Source organism: Arvicanthis niloticus, chromosome 12 (genome assembly GCF_011762505.2).
Source record: "Arvicanthis niloticus isolate mArvNil1 chromosome 12, mArvNil1.pat.X, whole genome shotgun sequence".
NCBI lineage: Eukaryota > Metazoa > Chordata > Mammalia > Rodentia > Muridae > Arvicanthis > Arvicanthis niloticus.
Genome location: NC_047669.1, coordinates 18,984,735 through 19,000,540, shown reverse-complemented (window position 1 = coordinate 19,000,540; position 15,806 = coordinate 18,984,735). Strand labels below are relative to the sequence as shown.

The following is a 15,806-nucleotide window of genomic DNA, read 5'->3' as shown; positions in this document are numbered from 1 at the left end:
AGATGGCTCACTGGTTAAGAGCACTGACTCCTCTTCCAGAGGTCTTGAGTTCAATTTCCAGCAACCACATGGTGGCTCACAACCATCTGTAATGGGATCCAATGCCCTCTTCTAGTGTGTCTGGAGAGAGCAACAGTGTGCTCACATAAAATAAATAAATCTAAAAAAAAAAAAGAAAAAAGAAAAGAACTGCATAACTGGAGGAAACACCAAAGCCTCTCTAGGGAAGATGGACATCACAAAGATAGTAGTTTAGATTGTAGACAACATAGAAACCTAGGAGTCTTTTTTTGTGGTGGTTGTTTTTTCTAGACACGGTATTTCTGTATAGACTAGGCTAGCCTCTAACTCTCAGAGATCCACCTGCTTCTGCCTCTTGGGTGCTGGGATTAAAGGCATGTGACACCACCACCTTGCTGAAATTCCCACAGATTAAGGGGCTCTACTTTCACGTACACTTGAAATCTCGAAGGCCCTGTCACTAGACAAAAGGGATATATTCACCTTTAAGCCTATGAGTTGTCTTAGCCACAGGACAGTCAGTAGCTGAGCAAAAATGATAGGTCAGAAGAGACAAAAGCAACAGTGCAAAGAGAGTGAGTGATTCACAAATTCATCTCTGAATTGTTATAATGGTGCAAAATTTGATATTAGCCCCCTCAATAAGGAAAGGTCAAAATGCAAATGTTATAACCTAATGGTATAAATGCAGCTATTATAAAAGTCATAAAAACTGTAACAGCATAAAAACAATTCATGACATAAGGGGTGAAGACACACAATTTATTTTATAAATGATTTTTTTACATCTTATAAGGAAAAATGAATAGAAAATACACCCAAGTATTTAGTCACCTGAAATATTAAAATGAATTTCCCCCTTCTTTTTCCTCTATTTTTCCAAATGTAGAAAGGGCACAGATAGCATAATAAAATCAAACCATTTAAACATATAAAACATAACAGATTTTAGGTACCAAAGTGCCAACTTATTTTTATTTGATCAGGAAATTTAACAATATAGAAAAGTTAATTTCCTCGAAGTCACAGTCACTTTCCAATGATTCAATAGTAGAAACAACCAAATGCTGCCACAATACAGAATAAGCTGTCCTAAAAATAAAAAGACAGAAAACAAATCCATGGAGTTACTGCTAATGAGAAAGTAGGCCAAGTGGCAACTGAAAGTATATACTAGATCTTGTCAATTTTCTTTTTCCCTGTTGTCTTCAGAGAATCTAGCTATGTAACAGAAAAGGCTTCAAACTTGGAAATGTCTTCCTGCCTCAGCCTCCCAAGTGCAGAGATTGCAGGTGTGACCCTCTATATCCTGCCTACTTAACTTTCCTCAGGGTTTGAATTAGTTCCTGGGCCCATACAAAACTGAATGGATTAAGAATGTGGGTGATGTTAATGAGACAGTAGACATCACAGGCCTACAAACACGGCTGCGCACCTAACTAGACAGTAAGACTGAGCTCCACAATGATGTCCCAGCCCTGCGTCTGCTGCCTGGAGAGGAGATGTAGCACACCTTTTGAAGAAAGATCAGCTGTCTGAAGAAAGCTCACAGACTGATTCCTGTTTCTGTTCACTGACACCTGTGAGCAGCCAGACAGAAGGAGCGCTGCTTTTCCAGTTACTTAACTTATGTTTTATAATTACTTGTATTTTTCTTTAGTTTTGAGAAGTGGCTTTAAGATAAAGTAGATGATTTTATTATTGAAAAGTTTTCTTTGTTTATAGACTCTTCATCCAGATTCTTCTGTAGCTCAGTGAAGTCTGATATGTTCGAATGAACAGATAGTTCTAAACTAAGTTAATTATTACTCTAACAAGGACTGTCAGGACTGGATTTTAGAAGACAGTGATTTATAGGGGGTGGTTATGATGGTTAATCTTCATTGTCAGCTTGACTAGGTTAAGAGTAACAGTCTCAGAGACACTGCTCAGCAAGTGTGCGTGAGTTTATCTGGAGAGGTCTAACTGAGGAGGAAAGGTCTGCCCTGAACACAGACAGGCAAGTCCCCACAGCCACAGCTTCAAACCGCTGCTCCTGCCACCAGGCCTTCCTCACAAGAGCAGACTTACAGCCTGACTGGAAGTCGCTCTCAGCCTTTCCTTGGTTTTGCTTTGTGTGGTTGGTTGGTTAGTTGGTTGGTTTTGTTTTCCAGGCAGGGCTTCTCTGTGTAGCCCTGGCTGTCCTGGGACTCACTCTGTAGAGCAGGCTGGCCTTGAACTCAGAGACCCACCTGCCTCTGCCTCCTGAGAACTGGGATCAAAGAAATGCACCCCCATGCCTGGCTACTAAGGGTAATTTCTAACACTGTGTAAGCATGTACACAACTATGTTATTAGAAGCCACTTTATCATTTTCCTGCTTTAAGTAGAAATGTCTATGGATTCTGTTTGTAGGTTTTCACAAATAAAATAGTAAAATTTAAAATAAAACCTCTGATGTTGGGTGGTGGTGGCACATTAATCCCAGCACTAGGGAGGCAGAGACAGGTAGATCCCTGATTTCAAGGCAAGTGTTGTCTATAGTTCCAGGACAGCCAGGGTTATCCAGAGAAACAGTCTACATCCCCACCTCTACCCCCCTACAAAGCAAACTTTATCCAGACGTCTAGGAGATGTATCTCAAAAATACTACAGTATCCTCAAATTTTAGCAGTAGTCTGGTGTGTAATGGCCATATGTCTCTAGGAAGGAGAAAGGGGCTTCCTGAGGACTTACGTTCATGAAAACATCATGAGTGTAGTTGTCTGTGTCTGCATCCCAGAAACAGCGAGCAGCCATGCTAAAATGCCAATGAAGAATGGTCAGCAGTCTACATCTCTACTCACTGCCCAGTGAATCCATTTCCTACATTCTGACAGGCCCATGCTTCCAAACCTTTCCATGGTACATGGAGAGAACTGTATTTGTAAAGCAACATGTGCTGGGGCTGGAGAGATGGCTCAGTGGTTAAGAGCACTGACTGCTCTTCCTGAGTTCAATTCCCAGCAACCACATGGTGGCTCGAAACCATCTGTAATAGGATCAGATGCCCTCTTCCAGTATATCTGAAGACAGCTACAGTATACTCATATAAATCAAATGATAAATTTAAAAAAAAAAAAAAGCAATGTGTGCTAGACAGGAGTCATAGGTGACTGTTTGCAACTAGAGTTGAGGGCCCAGGGCCTCTAGGCATCTCAGCACCCCAGCCAGCTGCCTGAGAACTACAGGGCTCAATCTCTCCAAGTCTCTGGTTCTTAAAGTGAAACCCCACAGTACACTACTTCAGCTAGGACACTGTGTCTTTCAGAGGGCTTAATTCTTGAAGAATAATAGGAAAAGAGGTCTTAACACAGGACCCAACAGAATATTTTAGGATAATTTGTAGAAACCTATATAGAAAGGGAAAACACAGGGCTGGAGAGATGGCTCAGTGGTTAAGAGCACTGACTGCTCTTCCAGGTACTGAGTTCAATTTCCAGCAACCACATAGTGGCTCACAACCATCTGTAATGGAAATCCGATGCCCCCTTCTGGTGTGTCTGAAGAGAGACTGTGTACTCACATACATGAAATAAGCCTAAAAAAGAAAGGAAGTAAGTAAGGAAGGAAAAGGAAGGAAGGAATGAAGGAAGGAAGGAAGAAAGAGAGAGAGAGAGACAAGAGAAGAGAAGAGAAGAGAAAGGGGCAACTCTGAGTAGAATTCAGCCCTCTAACTGGACGCATTAGGAGGCTCAGACCAGTAAAAATGTTTTTGAGGCTGGGGAAGGTTGCTACTGGGAAGACCTGGGCTATAGAGAAACCCTGTTCCTGAAACAAGCAAAAGCCAAGTAGAGTCCTGAAAGCCTGTAATACCAGAACCTGGGAATGGGAAGCAGGAAATCTAGAGTGCAGGACCATCTTCAGCCACATAAATATACTTGAAACCAGCCTGGGCTACAATGAGACCCTGTCTCAGAAAAACAAAAGTAGACTTTCAAAATACCTTTATAGGCATAATGTTTTGAGCACTGTATAAAGATTATCCTTGTGTGTGTTATTCAAACACTGATTTCTCCATCCTGCTACCTGGTTTCAATCTGACACAGCATTGTAATCATTATGTTGAGACACTCCAGCTTCAGATTTGTATAAACACTGCTCCCCATTTATGCTCTGACTTGTCAATAAAAGCTGATCAGCCAATGGCTGAGCACAAGAGAGAATAGGGTGGGACTTCCACCATTCAAGGGACAAAAGCAGGGTAATAAGAGGGGATTCACCAAAAGGAAGGGGTCCCAAAGACATCATGGAAGAACACACATGAAGCCTAGAATGCCAGACCAATACTAAACTTGCAAGTATCATGGGATTTTGGCTGGGAGGTAACCAGATTAGTTTAGATGTTTAGAATAGACCAATGACTTCCCAGGTATTGTGAAGTAAAGTTAGTTTAAATAAATCTAATACTCTTAGTCTCATTCATTTGAAACCTAGCTGGGGATAAAAAGAAATATTGCCACTTTAAATATATACTGCAAACCAAACACTGTGGATTGTCAGAAGGTCAGAGGCAGGCCCTGCTCACAAGGGGCTGCTAAGTAATGCTGACATCCAAGCACAGAGCATGTAACTAGTGTCATGACTAAGTAAGAGGTGACTCTAAAGACTTCAGCCTTGGACCCCACCCAGACTATTAGCCTTACTATTCAGTTGCTAGAACCTCTTCAGTTTACAGTTGCATCTGTTAAACCATCCTCATTTTTGCAAAGACATATGCTTACTGAATTATCTATCCACAAAATGGATAGCTCCCAAGAACACAAAGACAAGAAAAAACTACTCACAATACTCCTTCACCCCTCTGTTCTCCAATCACCACTTGTACCACCATTTTATACCGGTCATATCCCAATTCTAGAAAGGAAAAGAAGGTTATCTATATTCAAGTACATAGTAAAATAACTTACTGAACACAAATTCTTCCACAATAGGCAAGCACTCAGTCCACAGGTAGTAAGGAATATGACGGTGAGGTTAGGGGTCTGAGACCTGGAGATAAACCCTAACTATAAAGTTACCCTGCAGGAAAACCTTAGAGCCTAACTTTCCCTTTAAATTTCTCTAGTCTGTTTGAGACCAGCCTGGGCAGAGGAAAATCTATCTTGGGGGAAAAAATAAAGAAAAATTAAGCTTTATAGATATTAAACGTGAGTGGCAAGTAACAGCCTGGGTAGGTGATACTAAGAATTGTTGAACTATCCAGACAAACCTTTAATCCCAGCACTCAGGAGGCAGAGGAAAGCAGATATCTGAGTTAAAGGCCAGCCTGGTCTACAGAGTGAGTTCCAGGACACCAAAGGCTGCACAGAGAAACCCTGTCTCAAAACAAAACAAAACAAAACAAAACAAAATCAACAAAACAACAACGCAACCCCCCCCCACACACACACACACACTCATCAAACAAGCAAACTGCAGAAGGTAAGCTCTATCAGAGTATTAACCTCTGGCCAACTAGTGAGTTCCTTTCTCAGTGTTATTTGCAGTTGCACTGACTCCGTGAGGATCTAGAGCACACTCATTTCAGCTGGCTTAGCATGACTAGTTTTCTTACACAGTAGCACAGATATTATAAAATGTGCCTAATGTAATTTTTTGTAATGAATTTAATCTCGTGAAAGAAATATCAATATTCATAAACTATGTCAATTTATCCTGGTATGCCAGTGTTTATTACCATGAATGGCATATGTAACTTCTTAAATTGCTGTTGCTAATAATGCCTCATTTTCCACTGAGTGTAGACTACAGAAGAAATTTAATTTTATATTTATCATGTGAGTCTTACCATACTAAAGATACTATGAATATCTGTCATTTTCATGTATTAGATGAAAATGGAACACTGTTTTGAGAACAAATCCCCCACTCTTACAAAGTGGACTAGATGGAATAAAAATTGTGGCATATTACCAAATAAATGAAGAGAAAGGAAAAAATAAAAAGGAGGGCAGGGCTCAATGTGTGACTGTGTGACAGAACACTTGCCTGGCACACAGGAGGCCTGGAGCTCTATCCCTAACAGTCTGAAGGGGGATGGCACAGATTTAAAAAAAAAAAACAAAAAACAAAACCTTTTCTGGGCTAGAGAGATAGCTCATCGGTTAAGAGCACTGACTGCTCTTCCAGAGGTCATGAGTTAATCACTTCCCAGCAACCACATGGTGGCTCACAACCATCTGTAATGGGATCCAATGCCTTCTTGTGGTGTGTCTGAAGAGAGCTACAGTGTACTCACATACATAAGATAAACAAATAATTAAAAAACATAAAAAGTTTTCTGACAGCACAACATTAAAAATAGTATTATGGTGTAGGCATGGTGGCACACCCCTTTAATCCTGTCACTTAGGAAGCAGAGACAGATGGATCTCTATGAATTCCAGGCCAGCCTGGTCTACATAGCAAGTCCAGGCCAGCAGAGCTACATGATCAGACCGTCTCAAAAAAAACTAACCAAAGCCAGGCAGTGGTGGCGTATGCCTTTAATCCCAGCACTTGGGAGGCAGAGGCAGGTGGATTTCTGAGTTCAAGGACAGCCTGGTCTACAGAGTGAGTTCCAGGACAGCCAGGGCTACACAGAGAAACCCTGTCTCGAGAAACAAAGCAAAAAAAAAAAAAAAAAAAAAAAAGGTTTTGTTAGCAAGAGACAAAAGTACAAAATGTATTATGTAGATGTTGAGTTTGGCAAGAATAGAGGGCTGAAGAAGAAAAGCAGTTGAGGATTCAGCAAGAAGTGGGCCTAGGACAGCCTGGGAAGGTACTGAACTGACTAAACAGTGAAAAGGTTTGAGAAAAAAAACAACTGACAACTAGGAGGGAACGGAGGCCCTTCTGAATATTTGCATTTGCTGGACAGTGGCTCCCTATAATGCTTTAGTGTAAATCTTTACTCTTTCCCACCATCTGCAAAGTGCCACCTGAGTAAAAGTCACCAAATAATTATAGAATTCTAGATACTGAAGAATAATATCTTTTTTTAAAAATGCAGAGTTTGTATCCTGGGTTTAAACATGGGGCAGGGCGGTGCATGCCTTTAATCCCAACACTCAAGAGGCAGAGGCAAGAGAATCTTTTGAGTTTGAGGCTAGCCTGGTCTACAGAGTGAGTTCCCGGATAGCCAGCACTGCACAGAGAAACCCTGTCTCAAACCAAACAAACCAACAAACAAAAGAGGGGGTGAGAAAGAACAAATGGGTAGAACTGAGTGTCTGAAGGGAACATTATTTCCACACACAGCCCATGTTACCTTTTAGCTTATCCTTAATCATTTCTGATAGATGTTTTGTGAGTTGAGGCATTTCATCTGGAGAATATTCAGCGCCTGCCAATTCTTCCTTGAGCACAGCATGGATGCATTCTTTAACCACGGAGGGTCTAAACCTAAGTCCAAGAATATCTAAAGGTCAGCTCAGAGCCCTAACTTGCCTTCACACTTCAGCCTTTTTGATCAGGCTGATTAATGAGTTTTGTTTTATCTTGCACTTTTATAATAAAGGTAATATAAACAAGCAATTCATGTCCCACACCTACATCAATGGCCTTCATGAACTTCAAACCGAAATACATTCCATGTCTAACAGGCAACCCAAAATGAACATCCTGGGACAATGTAGCTCAGCTGGTTAAACATTTGCTGATATGTTGAAGCTCTGGATTCTATCAGCAGTGCCACACATAAAATTAGACATTCCATATTCAGCTTCTAATAGTCTTGTCTTGCCTAGGCGAGGTCTTCATAGAGTCCTCTCAGCTCAGTTTTCCAGGGCCTCAAGCAAAAAACCTGGGAATCAGTTTTGTTGGTGAGTAAATTCTATCTGTTCTACCTTCAAAATGATCGTTCTTACCAATGATCTAAAGTTTAATCATTTTTTAAAAAATTCTTTCTTTTTTTTCAAGATTTATTTAGTCACCATTGCTCTCTCTTCAGACACATCAGAAGAGGGCAACAGATCCCATTACATATGGTTATGAGCCACCATGTGGTTGCTGGGAATTGAACTCAGGACCTCTGGGAGAGCAGTCGGTACTCTTAACCACTGAGCCAGCTCTCCAGCCCAAGTTTAATTATTCTTACCAACTACCATGTCCACTACTCCCAGTCTACATTACAGTCTATATTTACTGAGTCCCTGTGCTTTTATTTTTTTTAAGATTTACTTATTTTTATCCCATGTGTATAAGTGTTTTATCTACAGGTATATACAGAGCCCTTGGAACTACATATAGGGATGTTTGTAAGCTAACATGTAGGTGCTGGAAGGGGGTGGTGGTCATGGGGCAAACAGGGTTCTCTATAAGAGCAGTCAATTAGGTTGGCCTTGAACTCAGATTGACCTGCCTCTGCCTCCCAAGTGCTGGGATTAAAGGCATGCGACACCACTCTTCTAGGGTTTAGGTCTGGGCTGTAGCTCTCAGTGTTACATTCAGAGTGGACCCTGAGGAAGCTCAAATCTTGGACTCAATTCCCAGCATGCATGCACATAGTAGTGGTTCAAACCTGCAATCCTAGCTTGGATGGCGTAGGCAACAGGATCAGGAGCCAAGCTTGTCCTCTCTGTACTGGAAAGGTTGAAACCAATCTGATGTGCATATGATCTCGTCTCAACTTGATCTGTTCAAAATGTGGCCTTATTAAAATACTGTATCTAAGGTCTGGGAATGAGGCTCCTCCTTCATGCGTGAGGCCCTGTTTCAAATCCTTAGCATGGACCCAGCCCAATATTATTTATGTCTTCCTGTAAGCTTTTTTTTTTTTTTAAACATTTATTGTGTCGTGGCACATGCGTGGGAACTGGTTATTTATTTCCTTTCACTACCTAAGTCTTCAGAATTTAACTCGGGCCATCAGGTTTGAAAACAAGCTGAGCCTCTACCAGCTAAGCCATCTTACTAGTCTGCTTATGCCTTTTCCTTCCTTTTTTATAATTTTATTTTTATGTGTGTTTGCCCCGTGTATATGTGTGTGTAACTCCTGCTGCCCTTGGAGTTACAAACAATTGTAAGCTGCCATGTGGGTGTTGGGAACCAATGCGGGGTACTCTGCAGGGACAGCAAATCTCTCCAGCCCCTGCCTATGCTCACCCAGTCTTTCATAAAATGCTAAGCCTCCCTTCAGACAGGTCGCATATGAACTCATAGGATCACTGGCACGTTTGTTACTAACATCATTCTTCACTGTTTACAGGAGAAATACAGCTCAACACCATCCTATATATTTAGAACATTTAGTGAGGCAACAGAACATACATTTTTCTATATTCATGGGGAAACTGCTTCTTGAAGTATGGAAATACAGCCAACACTCCTCTACCTTGTTTTTTGTTTTGTTATTTAAGGATTTACTTATTTTATGTTTATGGGTATTTTGTTTGCATGTAGGACTAAGCACCACACGCAACTTCTGCCCTCAGAGGCTAGAAGACAGCATCTGATCTTCATGTGGGTGCTGGGAACTGAACCCTAGGTTCTGGAGGAGTAGCCAGTGCTCTTAACCACTGAGAAATATCTCCAGCCCTCCACCATGATTTTGAGACAGGGTATCTCACTGAGCCAGGCTGGCTAGCCAGGGGAGTCCTAGAGTCTTGTTTCTCTATTACTGGGATCAAATTTCCATCAAGATACAATGACTTTTTACAGGGGTGCAGGAATTGAACTCAGGTCTTCATGCTTTCAAAGTAAGCACATGACAGACTGAACTATCTCTACAGCTCTTCACCAACCAGGTGCACGCCTGGGGGGGTGGGGGTGGGGGGTAATTCTCTCTTGGGCTCAGTAAGATGGCTAGCTGGTAAAGGCACTTGCATCCAAGCCTGATACCTGAGTTCAGTCTCCAGGATCCACATAGTTCAAGAACAGAACCAATTCCCCAAAGTTGTCCCCTGATCATAAATAGCATTCGTGCACCCAAACACTCAACCACGCGCACAAGCACACCCATCTTTTTTTTTTTTTTTCTTGAAGTTAGTGATGTATCTATCCTACAGTCTAAACTGACCGCCCTCTTCTAGCAACCTATTGAGGTGGCGATCGACGCTATAAGAAAAAGGCTTTGTAAAGACACAAGTTGTGTACCAGAAGTAAACGTATCCTAGGAGTACTGCTTGTAAGCTGCTTGTTTCCAGCTTCTATTTTTCCTGTCCCGCGTGAGCACTCCCTAATTCCTCCAAGAAGTTAACCACTTCCACAGCGCCAGTCTATGCTTCCGGTAAGACCTGCCAGTCAGACTGCAGAGTTCGGTGGTGGAGAAATCGCCACATTGGAATGCCAAAACCCGCCTAATCCCTCGCCCAGTCCGTCCCCTTAGGGATGATCGCGCTCCCAAACGCCCCGGCCCCACTCCCCACATCGCCCTCCGTGCCCAGTCTGCTACGCGCCTTTGCTGGAAAATGGGCCTCAGAATATAGGTGTTCTCAGGCTCCCCCGTGTTCTTGTCGACCTCGGACAAGCCCTCGGAGGGCCCGGCCGGGCCGAGGAAGGACACAGCCATATCCCTGCGTAAGGATCCAGCAGATGATCTCTAGGAGGTCCAACCGGCTGCCAGCGGCTGAAGGTCCAGGAGCACGTCGCTAGGGCAACGGGTCGCTCACGTGACATGTGGTGGCCACCGCTGCGCCTGCGCACTGGCTGGAAGCCGGGAGCCAGCTGGGGAGTACCAAATGGAGACCAGGACTTTTAAGAGACTGACCACCTGCCTCTGAGAGGCAGGACCAAACCCGGCCTAACTTCCTTTAGTTTTTCTTCCTATTTTTTGAGACAGGGTGCAATTATCTTAGACTGGCCTCTAATTTCTGTCTCCATCTCCCCGGGTTTGCGATAACAGAGTTATGCGTGTCAAATTTTACGGGTGCTGGAACTAGAACACTACTAAGTCACATCTGCACACCGTCCCTTCTGGGTTTGGACAACATTTTTGTCATACAATATATTCTTAACGCCCTTTCCATCCCCACCCCCTTGTGAGGTTCAAAGGAAACTCTCTAATCTCCAAAAGACAGCCCAGATATCCAGATATAAGTTCAAAGTGGACTACAGTATTTCTAGCTGTGAGATACAAGCTTGCATTACTCGGGAAATTGTGAGACTGATTCCCTTACCTCTGGTATAAGGGACATAAGTCTACCCAGGCTTATGTGAGCATATCAAAAGGCTTGCCGGCTTCTGGGCTCCCTGGAATATAGCCCTGGCCACATCTAATCTCCTGTCTATGTTCTAAGTCTGCTCTTTCTCTCTCTGCTCTGGACTATTTCAGATGCCTCTGGCTGTTCTCTCATATCTACAATAAAAACAGGAATCATATCATGTGGGCATTTTCTTTACTGTGCCTCCTTGAATACTCAAGACCCTTTCCCTGGAGATGGGGGGCGGGGAAGGAGCTGGGTGTGGTAACACATGCCTTTAACTCCAGCACTCTGTAGGCAGGGGCAGACAGATTTAGATTTTTTCAGTTCTTTTTGTTTTTTTCCAAGATAGGGTTTCTTTGTGTATTCCTGGCTGTCCTGGAACTCGATCTATAGACCGAAAGTCTGTCTGTTCTATTGAGGGAGTTTTGTTAGGTCCCCCCCAAAAAACCAAGACAAGTCTCCCTCAGTAACTGTGGCTCTATCACTCTCACCTGGTCCCCTACCCTAAGCCTCTCCAACCCAGGAGCTGGGCTTCATTTCTCTTCTCTGAGCAACACCCCACCCAACTCCCTGCTTGATCCCTATATAACTGGCATTTTGGCTACATGCCCTCTTTGTTCCCATATACTCTCTTAGTCCTCTGCCCCTCTCTCCTCTCTCTTTGTTCCTCTTTTCCTCTCCCGGCTCCCTTTACTCTCATGGCCCAGTCTATTCTGCTGGCTATCGTCAGACTGGACATCTGGACTCTTCAAGATGCCTCTGGCTGTTCTATCCCTCATGTCTATAATAAAATCTTTCTCCTCAACCATACTTAGCAGTGGTTGTGTCCCCATTTTCATTCAAGCTACAAATCAGCCAGGGCTACACAGAGAAGCCCTGTTTGGGGCATGGGAGGTGAGAAAGGCCAGGATGCTGCACTAGACTTAGAAATGTGTTACAGGTACTTGTGATACTGAGGGACCCTGGGAGGTAGGCATGAACTTTGATGTGCTGAAAGGTGCCACAGGTAGCCATTATGTCTCTTCTGTCAAAGGCAACGATTGTTCTCTTCCTCATATCTACAATAAAACCCTTTGGCAGACTCCTTTTGGAAGATAAAAATGGTTTCACAAGTTCCTAAGGAATGCTGACTTTTAGAGTTGGGGAATTAGTCTCCTTTAGACCTGACAAGTTCATTTTGGCACAAAGTCTACTCTGAAATATGGTTGCATACCCAATTGGAGGAAACTAATTTTTCCTTTGCAGAAGGTATCAATTACAGATAGCCTCTTGGTTAGAGGTAGCAGCCTGTGTCCATTTCTACCTTCAGTGCTGGGACCTGTCTGGCTTGAACCTACAGGTTTTGTGCATGTTGCCATAGTCTCTGGGAGTCCATGTGTCTCACACCTGTTGCATTTGGAAGACACTGTTTTCTTAGAGCCATCCATCACTTCTGGCTGTTAGTCGTTCATCCACCTCTTTAGATCCCTTAACCCTGAAGGGAGAAGTTTGATGAATATATCCCATTTAGGACTGAGTCCTTTTTTTAAAAAAAAAAAAATTATTTTATTACATGAGTACACTGTAGTTCTCTTCAGACACACCAGAAGAGGGCATCAGATCCTCATTACAGATGGTTATGAGCCACCATGTGGTTGCTGGGAATTGAACTCAGGACCTCTGGAAGAGCAGTCAGTGCTCTTAACCACTGAGCCATCTCTCTAGCCCCAACAAGTGGCTTTGAGAGGACTAAGACAGGCTGACTCCATGACATGCTTCAAACTGGCAGGTCAAGAGACTAGGCCTAAATTTCTGTTTCCCAAAACCAGACAAGTCCAGAAACTCAGTAACTGGAAAAACCACAGGCTGTGGGCAGTTAATCAGAAGCTGCCTGCCTCCTGGCATGAGGCAAGAACAAGGAATCAGCAACAATTTCCAGCCCCTAACCCCCCATACCCATTCTTGCACTCTCCAAGCAAGGGTTCTGGAATATCCCCAGAGCCCTAGCTAATCCCACAGACCCCCAAACCCTTAGAGCTCAAGTCAACCAATCTAGATAAAGGCCACCTACTCTTTGCCGGATTTCCTGTAATGTGCTTTAAATCGGGCCTGCAAACTTACCTGAGTATCTCCATCTTGGTAAATGATAGACCTCAGCATGCTGGGACTTCTTCAGAATAAAATGTTCTTTGGTTTTGCATACTATTTGATTTGAGTCTGGGGTATCATTCTTCGTTGAATCATAGACTCTTACATTTGGGGGCTTGTCTGGGATTGGCTGGAGAATACCCCCCCACACACCCAAATAGTGGGGTGTTTTCCTGATTGTTAAGTCTGGGTGCCTGGTTATATTTTTGTCTTGTCCATCTCTATGTTTATGTTTCTGGTTTGATCTGGAGGGACAAAGTGTATTTTGTCATTTTGTCACCTGCCTAGAGGCAATGGAGACTCCTTGAACCAGCTGTGGGTTTGTAGGCCTCCCAGGCACAGAGAGGAAGACTGTCTGAGACAGCCTTTTAATTTTGTTTTCCTGGGAATGTTTTTCTGTGTATGTGTATATTCTGTTTGTGTTTTTTGTCCTCCTATACGAATTTTTCTTTGGTTCCTAGGATGGGACAAGCACACAGCACACCACTGGGCTTGGTCCTGAACCATTTTAAGGACTTTTACCAAGTCATAGAAGATTTGGGTCTTGTTGTTTGCCCCAAAACTAACCATCTTTTGCAGGAACCAATGGCCTACTTATAAAGTAGGATGGCCTGAGGAGGGAACTTTTCATCTTCCCATCATTTACAGGGTTGAAGGCTGTATTTTATGAGGCCAGAGGCCACCTGGACCAAGTGCCATATATCACCTCACAGCAATACCTGGCCAAGAAACCCCCTGTTTGGATGAGACCTTTTTGTCACCAGCTGTTCCCACCCTTCTTCCTCTTAAGGAGGGTCAGCCTCGGCACCCTTCCTTGATCCCTCTTTCTGCTCCCAAGGAAGATCTCTGTCCCCCTCCTTATGTTCCTGCTCCTGCCACCACTGCCCATACCCAGCCAGCACAAGCAGGAGGAGGAGAAGCCCCTGATTTCCATGACTCCATTTATTGTATTTTATAAAAAGATAAGGAGAAGAAGGAATATGTTTGGTAGATGTGTAGTCAGGTATGGGAGAATGGAGTGCCTCCGTGGGCCCATGCTGAAGTATTCTTTCCCCATGAGGGACCAGCCACATGATGGTATAGTATAAAATAGAGTTTATTCAGGGCATGGGGAGGGGAGTTGAAAGGGTAGTGGAGACAGAGAAAGGTAGAGACAGAGAGTATAGGAGGAGAGGCATAGAGGAGTAGAGGCCATGAGAGAGAGGGGGGAGGGGAATGAGAGAGGGGTAGAGGACAGAGGGAAAGCAAGAAGGTAAGAGAAAAAGAGAGGGTGGAGGATGTGAGCAGCCCCTTTTATAGTGAATCAGGCATACCTGGCTGTTGCCAGGTAACTGTGGGGCAGAACTTAGACAAAACGCTAACACCCTTGACTTCTCTTGGAGTCCACCTCACACTCAGCCCATACTGCCCAGAGGGCTGACTCTACAACAACCTTACCCCTCTAGGCTACAGCATGCCCAGATGCTCACGGGAGAGACAGTTCAGGACATATGTGTCATTTGCAGTAATGATCTTTACAGTAGGAAGTTGCAGAACCCCCATCTTCAGAAAGACCATCCCAGATCTTCTAGATTCAATCATGCTAACTTACTTGCCCACCTGGGACGACTGTCAGCAACTGCTCCAGATTCTTTTCACAACAGAGGAGAGAGAGAGGATTGTGGGAGACACCCGGAAATTAGTTCTGGGAGCAAATGGGCTACCCACCCAATCCCAGGCTGATATGAATGTAGCCTTTGACTCAACCCGACTGAGATTTTAACACTGCTGAAGGTAGGGAGAGGCTCCAGGTCTACCACTGGGTTCTGACGGGGGGCTTCTGAGAGGCTTCCAGATAGCCCACAACTGTATCTAAGATGAGCCAGGGGATGTAGGGAAAGATGGGAGTCCCAGGGAATTTCTTTCTAAAGACTTTTTAAAGCCTTTAAGGCCTAAACACATTTTGACCCAGAAGCCAGAGAGCACCGGTCAGCTGTAAACATGGCTATGGTTAACCAAGCTGCCCCTGACATCCATTGGAAGCTTCAGCACCTAGACAACTTTGCAGGTAAGCAACCAAATATGTTAGTAGCCATAGCTGAGAAGGTTTTCAATAACCAGATACTCCAGCATGCTGGACTTCTGAAGAATAAAACAGTCTTTGCTTTTGCATACTATTTGAGTCCAGGGTATCATTCTTTGGCGAATCATGGGCCCTTACAGTTTCTCTGATGGTAGCCAAGCAAGATACCACTGATTGATGAGGATAACACAATGTCATTAGAGTGACATTTTATTGCAATATTCCTTTAGCAAAATAATAGTATTTGGCTTGCCCCTAGACCCACAGCCTACCAAGTCTCAGGTTCTTGGCTATCCTAGTAGTTTCAGACGTAGGTTCTGTCTCATGAGCAGGCCTTAAGTCCAGAGAGTGGTTAATCACTCCCACAACACTTGTGCCACCATTGCCCCACCATATCTCCCAGGATATATATAATTTGATTTTTTTGTTTGTTTGTTTTGTTTTTTTTTTTT

General features: G+C 43.6%; 1 protein-coding gene across 2 annotated transcripts; it reads right to left on the bottom strand.

Moving 5' to 3' along the window:
- Window positions 1–762: 762 nt before the first annotated feature.
- Dynlt2b (dynein light chain Tctex-type 2B) lies at window positions 763–10,635 on the bottom strand. 2 transcript variants are annotated; one of them, XM_034514764.2, is made up of 5 exons: window positions 10,419–10,630; window positions 7,292–7,425; window positions 4,827–4,896; window positions 2,737–2,800; window positions 763–1,113 (listed from the first exon to the last, which is right to left on the bottom strand). In XM_034514764.2, exons 1-5 carry the CDS (start codon window positions 10,529–10,531, stop codon window positions 1,066–1,068), a joined length of 429 nt encoding a protein of 142 aa, XP_034370655.1. In that variant the 5' UTR covers window positions 10,532–10,630; the 3' UTR covers window positions 763–1,065. The 2 variants fall into 2 exon arrangements, with proteins under 2 accessions (XP_034370655.1, XP_034370656.1); XM_034514765.2 differs by lacking the exons at window positions 763–1,113; window positions 4,827–4,896 and having other exon boundaries at window positions 2,739–2,800; window positions 10,419–10,635.
- Window positions 10,636–15,806: the final 5,171 nt, after the last annotated feature.

Coding starts and splice junctions, on each gene's coding strand:
- Dynlt2b (XM_034514764.2), bottom strand. CDS start 10,531: ATGGCTGTGTCCTTCCTCGGCCCGGCCGGGCCCTCCGAGGGCTTGTCC. Junction 4,897..7,291: donor GATTAAGGATAAGCTAAAAG/GTAACATGGGCT, acceptor TTTCCTTTCTAG/AATTGGGATATGACCGGTAT. Junction 1,114..2,736: donor CTCATGATGTTTTCATGAAC/GTAAGTCCTCAG, acceptor TTTTATTTTTAG/GACAGCTTATTCTGTATTGT.